The 21,568-nt window shown below is 42.9% G+C and overlaps 1 protein-coding gene across 1 annotated transcript in view; it reads right to left on the bottom strand.

Annotated features, from left to right (window-relative positions):
• The window catches only part of Abcc12 (ATP-binding cassette, sub-family C (CFTR/MRP), member 12), a 65,873-nt gene that overhangs the window by 12,673 nt on the left and 31,632 nt on the right, over nucleotides 1-21,568 (bottom strand). The window contains exons 17-22 of the mRNA XM_013027919.1: nucleotides 18,889-18,978; nucleotides 18,108-18,211; nucleotides 15,846-16,043; nucleotides 14,198-14,424; nucleotides 11,314-11,451; nucleotides 4,857-5,043 (exon numbers count right to left, since the gene is read on the bottom strand). Coding sequence (XP_012883373.1) covers nucleotides 4,857-5,043; nucleotides 11,314-11,451; nucleotides 14,198-14,424; nucleotides 15,846-16,043; nucleotides 18,108-18,211; nucleotides 18,889-18,978 — 944 coding nt within the window. The remainder of the gene's footprint in view (nucleotides 1-4,856; nucleotides 5,044-11,313; nucleotides 11,452-14,197; nucleotides 14,425-15,845; nucleotides 16,044-18,107; nucleotides 18,212-18,888; nucleotides 18,979-21,568) is intronic.

Genomic DNA, 21,568 nt, shown 5'->3' on the forward strand with positions numbered 1-21,568 from the left:
TTACCCTCTGCATCAAGAATCCTTCCTCCTAAATGGGAGCCAGGGTCTCATACCTGTAATTCCAGCTAATAAGGAGCTTGAGATCTGAGAATCATAATCCAAAACCAGCCAACCAGGAAAGACCATGAACCACTTAGTTCCATTAACCACCAAAAAGCAGGAAGTGGGGCTGTGGCTCTAGTGGAAGAGTGTTAGCCTTGAATGAAAAAGCTAAGGGACAGTGCCCAGGCCCTGAATTCAAGACCCAGTATCATCAAAATAATAATAATAATAATAATTCTTTACCCTTCTTCCTTGGATGAGTGAGTATCATTTGGGAATCTCAGCTTGGAAGTCACCTCCCAGCAGAGGCCTCTTCTGATTGTTGGATGTAATATTGCTTCCCCCAGCCCCCGTGAATCACATTCCCTACTTTATTAACTTCATATAACTTAAAGGTTTTCTGAAAGATTTCCACAGGACATGGTCAGAGAGTTCACTGCCAAATCTCAGCAACCAGCACAGCTCCTGGTTCAGCCTGCTGCTTAGTAGCTTCTGGTGTCTGAGAACATGAGTCTGGATCCGGAATTGGGTATCTTTATGATCTAGTTTGGGGTGTGTGTGTGTGTGTGTGTGTGTGTGTGTGTGTGTGATTCCTGGGTCTTGAGTTCAGGGTCTGAATGATGTTCTTTAGTGTTTTTGCTCAAGGCTGGCCCTCTATCTCTTGAGCCACACCTCCACATTTGACTTTTTACTGATTAACTGGAGTTTGGAGTCTTACAGACTTTCCTGCCTGGGTTAACTTCGAACCTTATAACTCATCTTTCTGAGTAGTTAGGATGACAGGCATGAGCTTCTAGCACCCTGCAACAATATGTTCTGTTAGGTAAATGAGTAACTGCTCTCTATACATCCAGGGTACCCATCCAGGCCTGGAATCCCCACATGAGTAGGCTAAGCACTGGCCCCAGCAAGTGCTTATTCTAAGTTAAAGTACTGGTGCTGTGTACACAGTTTCTGCCCTGTGGAGCTCAGTGCCTGATTCTCACCCATCCAGGGACTTCCCTCTGTTCTCAAATGATGCTCTCATTTGATTCTCTGTTTTCCAAGTGGGGCTAATGCCAAAAAAAAGCCACAAAGCCAGCTGGAGAAGAAGTGTTCCCTGAGACCTCAAAGTGTGCAAACCCTGCTTCAATCTGACAGGAGTGCTGGACAACAATCTCATAGAAAGCCAACAATATCTATAGTGGAGAAGCATGACTGTCATTGGGGCAAGCTGTTTTTCTTGGACCAACTAAGGGAAACCATTCAAAGTCATCTGGTATTTTACTAGACAACAACAAAAGATGACATTCATCCATGAGGAAAACTAGCTACCCAAAGAAAATTCCTTTTTCTTACCTCAGAGTACTGAGAATGTATTTTTGTTCCTCTTTCTGACAAAAAAGATAATTAAAACAATAACAGAGAAGTTTCAGAAAGAATTGATCTTTGATCATCAAGGGTGTCAGGAAGAGTTATGATCACATGGAAGAGTTACAGAATTCTTGAAGATAGTGAGGATGATAGACTTTTGATAAATGGAAGCGGGAAATGCTATAAAAGTTCAGACAACCTTCAGCTTATCAGAGTCTGGAGAAAAATCCAGGACTGGGAAAGGGGTCTACAAGGAAGCTGGGCAATCCATAATCATTCTATAGACAGTTGCTCCTGGCAGGCAAGTTTATTCTATCCTCTTCTTTCTCTTAACTGGAAGTAGTTAAATACATTTTTCCCTAGGCACAGAAGTGAATACACATACACACACACACACACACACACACACACACACACACACACACACACAATGTTTTCTAAAGAAACTGAGTTAAAGTAAAAATGATGAACTTTTTCTTTTTTTTCTTTTTTTTGATATCTTTTTATATTTCTTCTTTTGGGGAAACATCTATTCATATCATTTGCCTATTTCTAATTGATTATTTTTGTTATTAAGCTTTTAATTTCCTTATATATTCTGAACACCAGTGATTTGTCAGATAGTTTGCAGATATTTTCTCTTTATAAATTGTGGGTTTACTCTATTAATTGTTTTCCTTCTCTCGTTTTTAGTTTCATGTAATTCCATGTGTCTTTTTTCTTTTGCTACCTATGCTCTTGTATCTTCTCAAAAACATCATTTGCCTATTTTAAAAAAAGAAAGAGAGAGAGAGAAAGGAAGGAAGGAAGAGAGAAAGAAAGAAAGAAAGAAAGAAAGAAAGAAAGAAAGAAAGAAAGAAAGAAAGAAAGGAAGGAAGGAAGGAAGGAAGGAAGGAAGGAAATTGAAAAAAGGAAAGGAAGAAACAAACAATCAAACTAAGTTAGCTACCTGGGAACAAGTAGTTCTCAAAGCACAATATCCTAAACAAAAATTTGTCTTAATTTCAGCATTGCTAGGGCCAAAGGCTAGCTTTACCCAAAGTGAAGCCAGTCTGTAAAAAGACCCCAGTGCTCATTACACTTATGGCTAGAAAACCTCTTATCAGGACAGACAGGGAAAGGCATATACAAAGGAGATGAAACCCTGAAAATCCAAACCAGCCTTCTCTTCATACAAGCAGAGGAAGAGCCTGACAAGCAAATCCAGTGACACGGTAAGAACTGGATAAACAGAAAAAAAAAAGACAACCAGGAAACAAAAAAAAAGCCGGGGGTTGAGGGGGCAGGGGGACAACTTGCATTAATATCCTCAGATAACATTTTTAAACTATTTTACCCATTAAAAGTGATTCACATTCAGGAGGCTGAGAGCTGGGGATCATAGTTTCAGCCCAGGCAGGAAATTCCATGAGAATCTTATGTCCAATAAATTACTCAGAAAACACTGGAAATGGTGCTGTGGCTCAAGTGGTAAAATACTAGCCTTGACCACAAAGATGCTCAGGTACAGCACCCAGGCCCTAAATCAAGCCCCAGAATTGGGGAAAAAAGTGATTTGCACCTTGTGGTTGTATAGTTGTTGATATATTTATATTACAGATGGAAGGCATTTTTGCCCACTCTACTTTTATTCTTTTGTTTTTTATGAACAGAAATAATTTTCTATTTGTCTTATTTGACTTTTTAAAATCAAATGTTTTATTATTAGGAAGAAGAAGCTATACTTCTTATGAGACTACACTGATCCCTACTTTCTAAAGTATTCTGTACCTTAGTAAGACAGGAGGTTAATAGATATGTGTTAAGGTATCAGTATATTCCTTTTCCTTTGGTATAACTTTTCAATTTGTTAATATGTAATGACAGTATTATTTTGTTTTTATTATTCTACTAGTAAATTGTTCTTCTGAAAACCATTTGGAAATGTAAACTGATATAATATGAAAGTGATTTTTTTTTGCTTGGTGCCACTGGCTCATGCTTATAATCACCACTTACACCACTTGAACTCTGGTTCAAGTGGTAGAGCCCCAGCTCTGAGCAAAAGAGCTAAGGGACAGAGCCCAAGCCTTGAGTTTACCTCAGAAAACACACACACACACACACACACACACACACACACACACACACACACACAGAGGTTCTTTTCTGGATACTGGTAGCTCATGGTTGTAATCCTACTCAGGAGGCTCAGATCAGAGGATCAAGGTTCAAAGCCAAGCCAGCTCAGGCAGGAAAATCTGTGAGGCTCTTATCTTCAATTCGCCACCAAAATCCAGAAGTGGATCTGTCGCTTAAGTGATAGAGCACTAGACTTGAGCAAAAAAGCTAAGGGACAGCGCCTTGGGTTCAAAACTCAGTACTGGCACAAAAACAAAACAAAAAGATAGAGGAATATGAGCTTATGGAAATGTGATTGCCAAACTTAAAATTCAAAAGAGTGACTGGATGACAGAATAAAGACAAAAGACAAGAAAATAGAAACTGAGATAAAAGATACATTGAACATAAAGGCAATAAACTCCACACGCAAAAAAGGAAAAAAAAACAGAACAGGGGAAATTTGAATTCCATATAAAGGAATCCACAGCATCTAGCAAATTACATTAAAAACAGCCAACCTCAGATAACTTGTCCAGTAATTTCAAAGCTCCAAGGATAAGTACAATTTGTAAATTTCCCAAAGAGATGAAGCATATATTAAAGGACAAGATTCCAACTAGCTCTGGGTTCAAATCACAGAAAGGTAAGCTTGGGCAAATCTTCTTGTGAGGGTTTTCACATGTGCAAAATAGACCTTTGGACATTGTCACAGAGTTGTTGCTGGTGAGCAAATGGATTAACTTAGATGAAGGATAGAACCTAAGGCACAGTAAATGTCATATGTTCATCACTTATTGTATTATTCAGGAAACAAAAGCAAGCCAGGTGCATGCCAATGTCTCATACCTGTAACACTAGCTACTCAAGAGGCTGAGATCAGAGAATAGTGATTCTAAGCCAGCCTAGGCAGAAAATTCCACTAGACTGTATCTGCAATGAACCAGTAAATCGCTGAGCTGGAAATGTGGCTTAAGTGGTAGAATGATAGTCATAACCAGGAAAGCTAAACATTCACCAGGCCCCTGAGCTCAAACTCCAAAACCAGAAAAAAATAAAAATTGAGTGAAGCCTAGGCTCTTGGCTATGGCAGGCAGTGTTTTCACCCCGCTACAAGCTTCAGAGATTATTGGCCACTATTGCAAGTGATAATGGAAACCATCACAGAAGGGCTAAGTCAAGAGCCATGATCCAGTTATACCTTAAGCCCACACCTATTGAAAATCTTAATGCTGTGAGCCACTAAATTTCCTTTATTTAAACACATTGAGCTGCATTTTCTGTTGCTTCTATCCAAAACCACCCTCCCCGATATATGCCAGCATCTTTCAAACCAAGCCCAACCTTGTGCCAGGTATTACCTGGATAATGTAAGACAATGACAAGCCTTTGGATGAAGCACTGATGGAGGAAAAACTCAGAGTCACCAACAAGGACACAACGAAGGTGACGATATTCATGAGCACGTCCATCCTTAGAGCAAACCACCTGAGAGCACAGTTGAAGTAGAGGAGGTGGCTGGAATTTTCATCATTTAGCATCTTAAACCTAAATGGGGAAATATCAGACAAAACAAGAGGTCAGGTAGGGCCTCATAGAGCTACTAGGAAAGTCAAGGGAAACACTAATTTGGAGAATCCCCTCTTAATGGTAACTCTTATGAACTCTTATCCTCCTTCTATCTTGCACTTATTTTGAGAAGTCCTGTGTGGCATTTGAGAGCTAAGTGGGCTCTTTCTCTCTTTCCCTCAACTGGCAACAAGAACCCACAGCCTCCCTCCAAAGACCGTTTGGAACCTTTAATTGGCCCCTTGATCTATAAACAGAGTAGAGTTGACTGAGAGTGTGGCTCAAGTGGTAGAAGGCCTGTCTAACAAATTCAAAGCCCTGAGTTTAATTCACAGTACTACCAAAGTGGAGGAAATGCTTCAAAAGAGGATTTTTTTTAAAGAGTAGATCTGGGTACTGGATCATGCCTGTAATCCTAGTTACTCAAGACTTTAGATCTAAGGATCTCAGTTCAAAGCCAGTCTGAGCAAGAAAGTCCATGAGAATCTTATCTCTAATTAATCACCAAAAAGCCAGAAGTGGGAGCTGTAGCTCAAGTGGTAGAGTGCCATCCTTGAGCAAAACAAGCTCAGAGACAGCACCCAGTCCCTGAGTTCAAGCACCAGGACTAACAGAAAAACAAACAAAAACAAAACACAACAGGAAAGTGGGTTGTGGAGGATGAGGTCACCTTTGGTGAGCACTATTGTGTATGACAGCAGAGAAAAAAATTAGAGTATCTGCCTGGGTCCCCTCTCCACCTCAGAGATCAATGCTATTGCTTAGAATGCTAAGAATCTTTCCAAGGAGAAAAAGCTGATGTCTGCTGTCCCTGCCACATAGCTTCTGACCCAAGGGGGTTGCTGAAGGAGAAAGAGCACAGGGCAGAATGACAGGTGGCACAGCTAGGGGGGGCAGAGCAAGACCGCCCCAGAGGGTCTCCTTCCCAAAGGGAGCCTCCTGCCAGTTCTCAAAGTGGAGAGCTGGGAGCACATCTGCGCTGCAGCTGGGTTGGAAGACTCCTCTGAGGCAGAGACCTCCACCTCTGAGGAATGCAGTAGGATGCAGCAGGACAGAAATGCCTGGAAGAACCAGAAAATCTGGCAAAACTCAGAAGCAACACCTAGCAGAACTGCTTGGGATCAAGTCCCGTTAGGGCCTCCACCCTACCATTCCACGTCTGTGCAGTGAGATAGGTCATCAGGAAGGAGCAACAGAAAGGAGAGAACAGCCCAGAGGTGGGTAGTCACCTGAAAACAGTCTCCTCTCAAAGGCTCCTGCACTAGCTTCAGCAATAAAGAAAGGATGTTTAAAGGAAAAGATTGACAGCTGCTCCCTGATTTCAAACTGTGCCTCTGGGAGGAAAGAGAGCTGAGACTTAAGTTTACCCAAGACTGAAATGTTAACCAAACTGAGCTAGCCACAAGAGATATCAGTTTCCAACAGCCACTGAAAACGCCAACCTAATGGGAGGAGCATCATCAGAACACTTGGTGGAATTGTCAGGAAGAAAATGAAAGCTGTTCTAAGGGCAGCCCCTAAGGAGCCACAACTCCTCCACTGCCCAGCCGTGAGTGTCCTCCAGCTCTGCAGCTCCACTCTGGCCTCAAAGTCCTCCAAGGAATCTGGAAGCACCCCTGATCAGCTGACTTGGACTCTGCCATACCTCCTCCTTACAACTCTAACTTCTTTTTCTCACTCAGTCAAAATATCATTCCAAGTATCAGAACACCATGAGGTGCCTGTTTGTTTGGTGGCAAATGCAATACATACCAGGAAATCCTAAAGTCACATAGGACTCGGCTTCCTCTGGTATTCACTTAGACACGTTGGAAGAGAAGCTTCAGGAAAACAAAGCGTGGATTTGTTTGTCTTCACTCGAAATCAGGACATTGGAAGGGGCTAAGCATGGTACAGGACTCTTGAGGAGTCTTGATAAGTAACATCAAGAGACAAACTCCATAAGGCCCTGGATGCCTGCTCCATCAATGGAAAGAGCCAAGGGTGATGCATGTACAAGCCAGCAAGCAATGATCAGGAACCCAAGGGAGAAAATACAGAAGCAGCCCCATACTATAAAACCCACCCTTGAGAGGATTCTCTTGGAGTCCTCTGTGGGACCCCTCTCTCTCGGGAGAGTGCCCCTACTCTCCTTTTGTGGCTTTCCTTTCAGTTTCTTACTTGCTCTGTCTGCTAAAAATTAAAAATTAAAAAAAAATTACTTTGGCATCAGGTCAGACTAGTACCTAGACTAGCTGCTGATTCAAAGACAAGTTTTGAGGTCAAGTCTACTTTGTGATACTGGCTGGCAAAGCAGAGAGTTGGTGAGAAAGAATTAAATACAAGTACTGATATGTGTTAGCTCTCTCTCTCTCTCTCTCTCTCTCTCTCTCTCTTTCCCTCTTTCTCTCTTTCTTTTTTCTTAGACAGCATTTCACTATGTAGTCCACACTGGCCTCAAACTCATGATTCTTCTGCCTCAGCCTCCTGAGTACTAAGATTACAAGTATGTGCCACCACTCCCAATATGAGTTGGTGTGTGTGTGTGTGTGTGTGTGTGTGTGTGTGTGTGTGTGTGATCTAGGGTTTGAACTCAGGGTTTGGGCACTGTTCCTGAACTTTTTTGCTAGGCTAGTATGTTACCACTTTAACCACAGCTCTACTTCCAGCTTTTTGGTGGTTATATGAAGGTACAAGTCTCATGGACCTTCTTGCCCAGGCTGGTTTCAAACTGTGATCCTTAGATCTCAGCCTCCTGAAAAACTAGGATTAGATGCATGAGCCACCATTGCCTGGCCATATTAGCTTTTTTTTTTTTTGTCCTGAAGCTTGAATTCAAAGACTGGGTGCTGTCCCTGAGCTTTTCACCCCCAAGTGCTAGAGCTCTATCACTTGAACCACATCACCCTTCTGGATTCTTTAGTAGCTAATTTAAATAAGAATCTCATGGACTTTATTGCTCATGCTGACTTCGAATAGAGATCCTCAGATCTCAACCTCCTTAGTAGCTAGCATTGCAGGTATGAGCCACTGGATTAGCTGGGTTTTTTGTTTTTTGGATTTTTTGCTGGTCCTAGGCCTTGAACTCTGGTCATGGGCATTATCCCTGAGCTTCTGGGCTCAAGGCTAGTACTCTACCACTTAAGCCACAGCTCTACTTCTGGATTTTTGTGGTTAATTGGAGGTAAGAGTCTCACAGACTTTTCTGCCCCAGCTCCCTTTAAATCACAATTCTCAGATTGCAGCCTCCTGAGTAGCTAGGATTAAAGATGTGGTATAGCTTTTTAAGTAAGGAAGAGATCTAAGGGAAAGCAATAGAGGGAATGAGTACAATTGATTGGAACATACCGTAAACATGAAATGTAACCATGAAATCCTCCTCTATATAACTAATGTAAGCTCATTTTCAAAATAGAACAGCACTGTTCCATTTATTAAGTGGCTCATCCTATAATCTTAGCTATTCAAGAGGCTGAGATCTTAAAACTGCAGTTCTAAGACAGTCTGGACAGCAAAGACCATGAGACTTATCTCCAGTTAACCAGTCAAAAACTAGAAGTGGAACTGTGGCTCAAGTGGTAGAGTGCCAACTTTAAGTGGGAAAAAGGCCAAGCAAGACCATAAGTCCCTAGGTTCAAGCCCTAGTACCAGTACAACAAAAATAAAATAAAATGAAATAAAAGTAGATGTGGCAGATACTTTCCATAGATGCATCAAACTCTATTTTCATTCTCTCCTTTGGACAAAACTGGACTATAGTCACCAGTACTTATGCATCTGGGTGAGTTTATGTTCCTTAAGTCTGGCCAATGAGCATACAGAAATGATGTGTATCTTTTCATGGCTAGAGTTGAGCAATGTAAATTTCCCAAGGGGTTCACCATGTTTCTCTCTCCCCTTCTCTCTCATTATCCTTTGGGATGGAAAAGCTCCAGATGGAAAGAAATTGTCTAAATTTGGAGAATTCTCTTTCCTTGCCCCAGAGACCTTCATCAGATTTTAACTTGATTGTGAACACAAACTGTAACACAGTTTTTGTGTTAAGATCCCCAGATGTACATGAATAACAACAACAGAAAAATGTTGGCAGTGATGTGGGAAAAGAAGAACCCAACATTGTTAGTGGGAATGTAAACTAGTGTAAAGTAATGTAGTTTACTGATGTAAACTACTAATGTTTTCTAGTATAAACATTATGGAAGCCAGTTTGGAGATACCTCAAAAAACTCAACATAGAAGTACTCTATGTCCAACAATACTACTATTCATCCATAATATTACAAGTCATGATACAGTAAGGACATTCATCATAACTACACTTTACCATAGCCAACTTATTTTTTTAATGCCCTACAATGGATGAATGAATTTTTTTAATGTGGAATATACAATGGAATTTTTCAATGAAATTTTATTTATCTATCTGAAAAAACCCACACCATTTCCAGGGAAATTATGTATAAAATCATGTTAAAAAAAGTACTTCAGGCTCAGGCACATTTTTTCTCATATGTGGAGAATAGATATAAATTATAAATATATGTGAAACATATGCAGGGTCATATACATATATACACACAAATTGACTATGGTAGACTCAGGGAGGATTCCAATGGTGTAACTCCTCAGAACAACTAACCAATCATTTAATAAAATGAATACCAGAAAACTGAAACATATTTTGTCAGTTGACTGAGGGGGTTGTCAAGCAGATGGAGGGTAGATAAATGAAGAGAACAATTTTTAAAAAGATCTAAAAGATGCCCAGATGTAGGGCTTTTTTTCTGTTTGTTTTGTTTTTACTACAGTGGGCCTATTGTGTTTGATACATTCTTCCTGCATAGTTTAGAAGTTTGGAGCTGGAAGATTTCAGAGAATTTACTAGCATATCTAGTCCCCTGTATTTAACGAGAAGAAAATTGGTTTATTTGCTAAGTAAAATAAAACAGTAACAATGAAAATCATTTCTACAAAAAATAAATACTAACACAAAATTTTTTTAAATAAGTAATCTTTACAAGGAAACAAGTACTCAAAAGAGGGGAGTTATCAAAGAGAGGGACAGACAAATAAAGAAAGGAAGGGAGGGGGAATGCAGTCATAAAAATTCAATGCATATTCTATGAAATGAAGAAAACCTCATGAGGAAAGGAATGGAGTTGGAAGGGAAAGGGGGAAATGATGGAAGCAGTGACATTGAGATTCATCTTATTCATATACTACTTTGTTGAATGGCAATGCCTTTGTACAATTAAAGATGAAAATAAAATTAAAATAAATAAATATTTTTTAAAATTAAAAAAACATTGTAAATCCTTAAAAAAAGAAAGTCTTATGAACCAGAAAACAGGAAAAGATTGGGGAAAAAACCCATAGGTTGAATAAGACTTATCTGATTACTTGAGACCAAAAATGTTTCAGATTTTGTTTTTAGACTGTCAAATATTTATATATGTAGAATGAGACATTTGAAACTGAGACCCACATCTAAACATAAAGTTCTAGAATGTTTCATTTATACCATATCCACATATCCTGTAGATGATTTTTATACAGTATATTATTTGTTCATGTGTTTAGACTGTAGCCCATCACTTAGACATCATAACAAAAAGTTTTAGATTTGGGAGTCATTCAGATTTCAGATTGTGTGTGTGAGCTTGAACTAAAGGCCTACACATTATCCTTTAGCTTTTTCACTAAAGATTGGTGTTCTACTACTTGAGACACAGCTCCACTTCTGGCTTTTTAGCATTAATTGGGTTTCACAAACCTGCCTGATCTAGCTGGCTTCAAAACTCAATCCTCAAATCTGTCTCTCAAGTAAGTAGGATTATAGATATGAGCCACCCGCTCCTAGTAAGATTCCAGATTTCTGAATTAGGAATCCAACATGTATATGAAAACATAAACAGTGTTAGAGTTGAAGCCTGAGTAAGTAATGTTCTTCTTTTTGTATCCTCTCCTATTTTTCTGAATTGAGCACAATTTTCTCTTTTAGAGTAAAAACAAAAAAGAAAATATTAAGTCATAAGCAAAGCCATCACTGAGTGAGCTTTCTCTACTATTTCACATCTTTGAAGGCTCCAGATGCTGGGAATAGAGCCAAGTGTCTTAGTATGCTGGACCTAATTATGCTAGTCCTTAGCCCATGGGCTACCCCAGCAGCCCAGAACTGTCCACTGAGGGCCAGATAAGTCTACAACCTCCCACTCAGGGCCAATCATGAGGCAGAGAGAGCTTGGTGCAGAGATCCATCCCATGACTCACTTATTGATGCAGTCCTCTGTTTTGTTGTAGGCATGAATGACGCCAAGGCCCTGCATGGAAGAGGTGATGTGGGAGAACCAGGGTGACCGGCTGATGTTCTCCACCTGCTTCAGCTCCTGCACTCCTCGGTGGAAAATACTGCAAGGAAAACAAGAGGGTCAAGAGGACCAGAGTAAGATCTCAGCAAACTCACCCTCTGCACAGAGAGCTCTGGCCACTCCCCAGATAGGTAATTCCAAGATGATGACATCTAAGGGAGAGCGTATGTGGCTGTGTCACTGCTCCACAGGATGGATGTCCTGTCCTATTGTTGAGAGGTAGTTACAGTTAATCTGCTTTCAGACTCCAGTGTGTCTTATAACAGAAATGCTATAGCATTTGTAGTCTTTGTAAACCAGAAATGTTGGTCCACAGCATCTCCTGAGTATATGCTAATATGTTTTGCTGCCCAACGAGGGGAAGAGAGATTTATGCTAACCAAGAGGGAATCCTGCTAGTCAACTGCCAGCATTTAGCTTTCTAAAGTCCTTCTCTTTCCCTTTCCCTTTCCCTTTCCCTTTCCCTTTCCCTCCCCTCCCCTCCCCTCTCCTCCCCTCCCCTCCCCTCCCCTCCCTTTCCCTTCCCTTTCTGCTTGAACTCAGGGCCTGGGTGTTATCCCTGAGCTTTTTCCACTCAAAACTAGCACTCTACTACTTGAGTCCACTCTACTTCTGCTTTTTGGTGATTAATCAGAATCTTTCAGATTTTCCTACCCTGACTGACTTTAAACAGATTCTCAAATCTCAGCTTCCTGATTGGCATGAGCCACCAGTGCCAGCAAGGCCTTTATTTGCAAAGGTAATTTTGAGCAAATATCATAATAGCCCCAGACTTTAACACCAAACCCTCAGCTGAGCACCCGTGGATCACACCTGTAATCCTAGCTTCTCAGAAAACTGAACTCTGAGGATTGCAGTTCAAAGCTAGCCCAGGCAGGAAAGTCTGAGACTCTTATCTCCAATTAGCCACCATAAAAGCTAGAAGTAGAGCTGTGGCTCAAGTGGTAGAGTGCTGCCTTGAGAAAGAAAAAATAAAACTTCAGAGACAGCACCAAGGCTCTGAGTTGAAGCCCCAGGACTGGCACACAAACAAAACAAAATCCCTCAAGATGTGGTCTTCCCATGTGGAAGCCCATGATCCCTGACACGCAAGAGACCAGTGGTCTCAGCATGCACATTAGCTGGCTACCAGAAGAGAATCTATTGTTTCTTCCAGGTTCAGGGCTAAAACTAACCCAAAGGAGTGAGGGGAGATAGGGACCTCACTAGCTCAGAGCTTAGGTATATTAGTTGGAAAGATTTGGATAATTCAGCCAGAACCAAATCTGGTTTTTCCTATCTTTATAGGAAAAGAGTAGTGCACAGGCAGAGAAATAAAAGCTTTGACTAAATCAATTAACAGCATAAATGGGGGAACAGATGCAAACAAATGCCTGGCATACTGTCATCCACCATGTGCCTTCTCTTTGTAAAGGTCTTTCAGAAATTATTTTCCTGTTACAATAAAATTGAGTTTGAAAACTGAAGCCCTATGTCCTTTCTCAAAGCCGCCAGAGCATTGCAGTGAAAACCCAGCTCTCCTGACTCCCAAGCCAGCCATACTGTTCCCATGGCTGCATCAGATGCCTTACTGGCTCCAAATCCATCTCTCCAGTCCCTTCACATCCCTACCCACATTGCCATCATCCACTGGCTCCATCCTCCAAGTTAAATCATCCCAAACCATACAGTTTATTCAAACTGTTTCTTCCCCCATACCACCTGCACCTTGGTTCTCCCTTGAGACATCCTCAGCCCCTCCCATTGCCCCAACAGCCAAAAATCCATCAATTGTGACTTTCCCTGCAGATGTCCCTGAACCTGCCTCTCTTCTGCTCCCACTAGTGCTACCTATGTCTGGTCCTGGCAACTCTTACCCAGTACTTGAGTTCTATAACATTGCATTCCAGTTTTCAAGAAATTGGTCATCTAGTCCTGGTTAGTACCCTCACCAAACCCTCTGAAACCATGAAGCTTACCTCTTAGTGATGATAAAATTTGGAGAAGAACAAATTAGGGTCTGCAGTAGTTACCTGATTGTTCCAAAGCCCCCCAGCAAATTTGGTGGCAGCGCTAGAGCTCTAATTTGTAACCCTCTGCCCTTACCCCAAACCCCCGTACTACCTGCTGAGAACTCTCACTTTGCCACAGTGTGAAAAGGATGGGAGAGTTGGGTCCCCTAGGAAGCAGAGAACATAAACCCTCCTACTTCCTCCGGATCAGAGTGAACTGACTGCCTCAGCAGGACCCCCAGGTACAAGCGGGCCTTTCTCTAACTAACTGTTAAGATGGAAGTTCCTCCTCCTTCTCCAGGACAGGAATGGCAGAATTCAATTGCAGTCGAAAGTCAGACAGGGAAGGAAAGTCTGTGAGACTCTTATCTCAGGATTAAACACCAAAAAGCCAAAGTGTAGCTCAAGTGGTAAAACACTAACACTCTGAGCAAAAAAGCTCAGAGACAGAGCTGAGTTCAAGTTCAGGGACAAATTCTGAGTTTAAGTTCTAATGCAAAAGAAAAGAAAAACAATCATCAGAGAGCCAGTAACTTTTGTTGCTAGTTTTGTGGCTTGAGACCTGTGATTTCACCTCTCAATAATATCCATGTCTCAGGGTTGCTCTGGGGTGAAAAAAAGTACTTTAGTAAGTACAAAAAAAAAATCAACTGACTCGACAGCAAAAGTGGTCAATATCACCTGATTCCTGGCCATTGTACACATCAACTGTGCACGTGTGAGTGTGCACAGACGTGCATATGTCTGTGTGTATGTGTGGTTAATTTCTCCTTTTAAAACAGTGTATAGGATTACCGTAAAAGAAGGGAGAAGACTATAGCAAGGACAACCAGGACCAAAAGAACAACAGGAAACACAGCAGCCAATATCACCAGAATGAACAGCACCATAAAAAACTGCTGCAGAAAGTTCTCCGCATGAAATGGCAGCCTGACATCCAGCTCGTCCATATCTTTGGAAAAGCGGTTCATTAGCCTGCCAGTAGGAGTGGTGTCAAAGAAGCTCATCGGGCTCTTTAAGATCTGTGGATAAAAGCAGAGAGTCAAATGGAGTCCAGCTGAGTGTTTAGTAAACCTGGGGCTGGAAGTGCAGGCACAGTCTTGCCCTTTTTTCAAGCGTATAGCATAGCCCATTGTACCAGGCAGTCTAAAGAAACTGAGAATAGCCAAGTGCTGGTGGTTCATGCCTATAATCCTAGCTACTCAGGAAGCTGAGACATGAAGGTCATAGTCTGAAACCAGCCCAGGTAGGAAATTCCATGAGGCTCTTACATCCAATTAACCACCAAAAAATCAGAATTAGAGCTGAAGCTCAAGTGGTAGAGCACCACCTTTGAATGAAAAATATAAGGGACAGCACTCTGGCCCTGAGTTCAAGCCCCAGTACCAGCAGAAAGAAAAGAAGAAAAGAAAAGAGGGTCTGGAAAGGTGGCTCAGTGGTAGAGCACTTGCCTTGCATGCCTGAGGCCCTGGGTTCAATTCCTCAGCACCACATAAGCAAAAAGAAAAAAGCCGGAAGTGGCGCTGTGGCTCAAGTGGTAGAGCACTAGCCTTGAGCTGAAGAGCTGAGGGACAGCGCCCAGGCCCAGAGTTCAGGCCCCACGACCGGACCCCCCCCAAAAAAAAAAAAAAAAAAAAAAAAAAGGGGGGGCGGGGGAGGATGGGAAGGGATGGGAAGGGGAAACAAAGGAGGAGGCTACAATACTTGATAAGAAATGTACTCATTACCTTGCCCATGTAATTGTAACCCCTCTGTACAGTATATTCACAATAAAAAAAAGAAAAGAAAAGAAGTTAGAGGGTAGAAGGAAGGGAGGGAGGGAGGGAGGGACGGAGGGACGGAGGGAGGGAAGGAGGGAGGAAAAGAGGAGAAGGACAGGGCAGGAAGGAAGTAATTCAGCCTGGATTCTCCCCAACTCCTGTAGCCATCAAGAGAGCATGTGGGGGGATTGTCTTCTGTAGGGGGTGCCCTGCAGGTCAGGCTTCCTTTCTAAATCTGGGAGGTAAGCTGCAGTGGAGGGAAGGGGTTGCTCTTATATTCCAAGGCAATGAAACCTAAGCTCCATTTTGTCTCTGCATCCCCAAAGAGAGAAGCTCTTTGTACACTCTGATGAGGGCCCTAGCAGCCAATGGCTGACACCCACTACAGCAATGGCAGGCAGATGGGGCCAGAAGTACTTCTGAGTAGCCTGCCTAGTCAGGTTCCTTAGAGCAAAGATGCTTTCTTCTTGACCTGAACATCTCTGTTTCATGGAAGCTTCCCCAGATTAGCCCAAGGGTCCATGATTGTAGCCTTGCAGCTCTCCATAATTGCCCTTCCCATGTAAGAGGCTCCAAGAAGCTCTTCTGTCCCCAAGGCTCAGCACAGTGTGTGACACACAGTAGGGTCCATAAAGCCCCATTGACTGGCTAATGAGATGAGCCTGCTGCACTTCTAGATTTACCTTATAGAACACTCTATCGTGCAATGAGGAGGATGCCTTCAGTGCAGTCTTGGTGAAGGTGATGCCTTTGATGATGCCAAACACCACCACAAATACCATGCTTGCTGCGTACACTCGCTGGTACATGTGATGCCCAGTGCCTGCCATGATTGCACCAACCTCACACGTGCTCTTGTTGCCATGGGGCCCGCACATGATCTTTGGAGCAAAACAAGAGAAGTCTTAAGAGCTGGCATCAGGAGAAACTGTCAGAAGAAAGAGAATATTCCAAATAGAAGAAACTAAAATCATGGGCATGATTGTAAAGGCTGAGTCAGGTTGATAAAAATCAAATCAGCTCCCTCAGAAGACATCTGAACTTTGCATGGTTTCTTTCCAGGGGAAGCTGATTTGGAAGCACAGCATAGTCAATAGGGAAAATAAAAGCAAACAAGTATGGGGCAGCTATTCCAGAAGCTACCTGTGCCTCTGGAGAACAGAAGTAATACTGAATGCAGAACATCAAGAAGGAATCTGGACTCCAAGGGATTGACTGAGCCACCTTTAGGCAAGACAGGAAATCAAGGACCAGTCTCCAACAACACCGATTCCTCAGTGGGGGGAGAGGGGAAGGGAGGGGAGTGGATGGGCTTCTCTGTAGGATAGGCCAGCTCTGTAGTCCCTCCCTGTTCTTTCTAAGGGCCAACTGTGAAGGTACTGGCACACACTATCCTGGGGTCCCTGTTGGGGAAGAGAGAACCTAGTTAATACAGAGTATTCTTGAATGTTTTGAAGAAATCATGGCTTCATCATGCCCAGGGAGAGGTTACAACTTCACCAGCATTTCTGGGAGAGGCTATCTTTCATCCTTCTGAGAAAAATGGCAGTTTCATTTTTCTCGAGGCTGTGTGTTAAAAGTCAAGTGGGCCTTTGGGGAGTAAACAAACATCATTCTTCTAAATGCCATTCTGCTGATTACAGTAATAGAGGAAATGTAAACCAGAGGTGGCTGATAGATTAGCATTTGCGAAGGCAAATCCATCTCTGGTTCAGGGAGGGGAGAAGAGGAGGGAGGGGGGAAGGCTCAGCTACTTGAAGACCCTTCCACGGACTGTAGGTGGCACCCACTGTGTCAGGTGATGGAGACAAAGACATGGCTCTGCCATCATTGCAACATACTCAGTGGCCTGCTGGAGAAGCCCCCTACTGGAATTTTCCAAGGAGAGGGTTCTTTGGACTGAGTGAGAATCCAGAGACAACTACCCAGAGCAGACCACATAGTAGCCTCCTCCCTGGGGAGGAGGGTACAGAAAGCTGTACCCAACAGCCTCTCCCTTCTCCAAGCCTCCTTCATATAGCCTGTTTGGTTGTCATAGCAACAAAATTGTAACAAAATGTGTTCTTGAAGAATGGGCAAGAACCCCCCCCCCCACAGCATTGCTCCAGGGCTCCAAAAAAAGCTTGGAAATCATTGGCCAGCAGCTGGGAGAGATTATAGCAAGCTCCAGGGAAGGTAAACTCCATCAATCCTGCCCAGTATGAGACGGGAGCCTTGGGAGGTTAGAGAACAGGTCCCAGTCAACCTGTAGCATTTATGGGGACAGAGCCTGAATCTTCCCATCTCCCATTCCTGCAGTGGTGGTGGTTTTGGGGATCAAACATCTGGCAATATTCATGACAATATGGCAATTCTCTTCAGAGGACAGAAGCACCAATCTGAGTTAGGATTTCCCAGCCTGATCCTGCCACTTGTCAGGACTAAGATTGCTGAGCTAAATACCCTGCACATGCTGACCCCATGTGTTGTACTTGACTGCATGGTTTTTATTAGCTGTGCTTTAAGATCTGTAGATGGAGTCAGGCAGCTATGTCTCATACTTATAATCCTAGCTATTCAGGAAGCTAAGGCCTGGAGGATCTCAGTTCAAAGCCAGCCCAGGCAGGAAAGTCAGCAATTAACCAGCAAAATGCTGGATTGGGTGTATGTCTCAAGTGGTAGAATGAACAAGCCAAATGAGCATCATAAGGCTCTGAGTTCGGTGGGGGAAAAAAAAACTGCAGATGGCAGGTGGACATTCAGATGCCCTGCTTGTCTGGAAAACAAAAAGTGCAGGGGATCAGAGGAATTTGAATCGTGTAGTATAAGTAACTGATTTCCTCTTCATGAAAAGGATCAAAGGGAGATAATGAGCTCATCACATGCGGCTGGACACACTCAGACCTCCATTCAGCAACCTCTGTGCTCCGAGAGAGAGACTTAAGTTTTGCTAAAGGGCAACTCACCTGTGAGCCCTTGTCTAACCATAGACCCAGCCACCAGGCACTGAAGGCAGAGCTGCCCATCATCAGGAAGAAGAGGGACACTACAAAGAGAGAGAGGAGATACCCTGCAAGAGGAAGGGCAAGGTCTGTGGCAGTTACGGATGCCAGGGGGTGGCTCAGACTACCTCCCTCAGAGTTCAACCCTGGGAATTTGGGAAACTCAAAGCCTAGAGGAAAAGGGTTCCCACCCCTAGGAACAGACATCACAAGCTAATTAAAGCTATCTGGATGTTGGCCCCCTAAGCCCCAATAAGAACATGTATCCCACCTGCTTAGAAAATGGGTTCACATCATCTGACATATTGGAAAATATCTCCAATGAAAACTTCCATAGAAGTGACTCCATATTCTCTAAAAATCAAACCAGTAAAAAATCCCATCGTTTTGGAGAGAGATAGGCACCTCATGTGGAAGACAGGGCTGAGCTGACAGCTACTGTACTTAGCCATCAGAGAGCAAGCATGTGGAGGAGCCATCACTGGCCTGTGTCCGCTGCCCACTCAGCTCCTATAAAACCAAGCTGGGAAGCTTTAATGGAGATAAACAAAATATGATCCCACTTAAAAGGCTGCATTATCAGACTTTAGGTTTTAAAGGGGGAAAAAATAAAGCTCTGACAAACAGCCCTCACAAAAAGAGAGTAACTGTTAAGAAAGGAATCATAAAAATGTGAACCCAACAGTTTAAGAACAGATTTTTCAAATGCAAATTAAGTCAAGAGACTTGTTGGTTTATACTGAACCTCCAGAAGCCTTAATGTATGTGTGATACGTCTTCAGGGTCACAATTCCTTCCTGGGGGGACTCAGTCTGGATGAGCTGGTGCTCAGGAGCTATGGAAACAAACACAAGCCCATGGCCCTCATGGCTAAGATGCCCCCAGTTGCCCCTCTGCACACCTCTCTTCACTTGTTCCACTTGCCCAGGGCTTTCAACCTTCCAGGCTTAAGCAACTGGATTTGATTTGATTCTTATTTCAGCCCTGGAAAGGAGGCAGCTTCCAGTCTTCTGAGAAACATTTATTAAGCTCCTATTATGCATTTGGCCTTGGAGATTGAAGAGTCATGTTAATCTTTCTCTCAGAAGCAGACTCCTTAGTGTTCATGGGTTATGCATCTGCAGACATAGCCAATCTTAGATTGAAAACATTTGCAAACCATGGCCTTTATGCTAAACACACAGACTTTTTTCTTGTTAGTCCCCAAGGAATGTGTCATGTTAAGTGTTAGAAGTAGAATGGATAGAGAGAGGAAAGGTGGATGAATGTAGTCACAATATTCCATGTACATATTTGAAAAGAGAGCCAGGAAAATTGAGGGTATGGGTGAGGTTAGGAGAGATGGGCAGACTGTGATAAAAAAAAAAAACATTGTACTGGGGCTGGGAAGGTGGCTCAGTGGTAGAGGCTTGCCTTGCATGCATGAGGCCTGGGTTCGATTCCTCAGCACCACATAAGCAGAAAAAGCCAGAAGTGGCACTGTGGCTCAAGTGGTAGAGTGCTAGCCTTGAGTTGAAGAGCTGAGGTACAACGCCAAGGCTCAGAGTTCAGGACCCATGACTGACAAAAACAAATAATAAACAAAAACAAAAAGAATTGTACTCACAAACTAACTTGAAACTCCTTTGTGTAACTACTCAAAGATAATAAATTTTTAATAAAAAATGAAAGGAATCTATATAAAAAAGAAGTTAAATAGAGATGATAGAAAGTATACAAGCAGATGCACATCAGTTACAAGTAAATACTACACCACTTCATATAAACAAGGGCTTTGAGCACCTGAAGAACTAGGAATCTGTGGGGAGTCCTGGGGCCAATCCCCTGAGGATATTGAGGGGTAATTATAGTTGACTGGGGTCTAGTAGAAGAGGGAGGGAAAGCAACAGTAAAAGGACTATCATCAAACCAGCAAGCCCAGTGCACAATTGGAGCCTGGCTGATTCTCTCAGCCTGTGGAGACCTCACCCCAGAGCTTCTTCACATGTTGTGGGATGGCTTTCCTATCACAACTCCTCCTGGCCACTGGGGAAGACTTTGGAGAGGTTAATTTCCCATTTTGATGTGTGTCTACTGGAGAAAGCCCCAGGCCAAGGGGTACAGAGGTGGCATTGGGAAGTCCAGCTGCATGCACTACAGCAACAAGGGCACCCGCATTGTCTTTTCCAAGGTGAGTAAGGGAGCTGTTCCCATCTTCCCAGAGCTCATGTCCTTCTGGGTCAGCTGCTGCATGGACTCTGCGTGGCTGTTTGAAAGGGAAGGGAAACATCTTCCTGGGTATGTCTCAGAGCTAGAGCATGTCTGAGTACTTCCATTCAACCCAGAAAGACTTTGGAGCAGTAAAAATAAGTTGTCTCTCCAAACGTGCAGGCATATGTCACAGCAAATTAGTGCTGCCAAATTTAATTGATTCAAGGACTTTTTCCCCTTCATATTTTAACGTTCCCCAAATCTGGATGTTCTTTCGATTCCATAGTAGGTGATATCATTTAATTGGTAGAGAGATTTTTTTTCCATGTTACATGAAATGACTGAGTTTTTAAAAAATATATGGCATTTTAAATTTGATGAACTGTACTGTAATATTTTTTTCTTCTCTTTATCTTGGTTTTTGAGACACAGTCTCGCTATGTAGCCCAGGTTAGCCTCAAAGTTTCCATTCCCCTGCCTCAGCTTCCTGAGCGCTGGATTATAAGTGTGTGGAACCACACCTGACCAAGATGCATTAAGTTTGGGGGATTTTTTTCCAACTACTCATTAATGAGAATCAGAAGCCTAAATCTGGAAGAAGAAAAAAACCACCCCACTTTGTGCGAGTACTTTGGTGAAATGTGACCCCTGTCCTATGAGTGTGTGACCTATCATCAGGTAGAGTCAGCACTTAGGGATGGGAATAGACAGAGGGAGGGAAGGCAGCAGTCTGAGGGAGGAGGACAGGTGACCTCACCACACTGGCCATTACCAGGCTCATCTCAACTCCTTGCCTTTTTGGAGCTTCCTTGTGCTCTCAACTTCAAACTCTCCACCATCTCCTCTCCTCTCACCATACTGTCCTGGGAAAATTCCTATACATCCTGAAGGACAAGTTCAAAGGTAGCCTGCACTTCCCTACAGCTTCCCGTTTTCACCGGACATCAACTAGATGGCAAGATCCTGAGGACACAGTCATTTTTCCCTGGCCTATCTTAGTACCCAGCACTAGTACAATGTTGAGAGCTTAGTTTTTGAAAGAATTAATCACCTTCTCTCACCTGGCTTCCTTCCTTTTCACAGCTCCTGTGCTTGCTTTCTTCTCTACTCAATTCCTATGTGTTGCTTTGAGCTCCCCAGCTAATAACAACTATTGAATGTTCCTGGATGACAGGCCCTGCAGTTTGCAGGGGTCTGGGAGGTTGGTCTGTCATTTCTCCATTTTATGATTGAGA

Source organism: Dipodomys ordii, unplaced genomic scaffold (genome assembly GCF_000151885.1).
Source record: "Dipodomys ordii isolate 6190 unplaced genomic scaffold, Dord_2.0 Scaffold106, whole genome shotgun sequence".
Classification (NCBI taxonomy): domain Eukaryota; kingdom Metazoa; phylum Chordata; class Mammalia; order Rodentia; family Heteromyidae; genus Dipodomys; species Dipodomys ordii.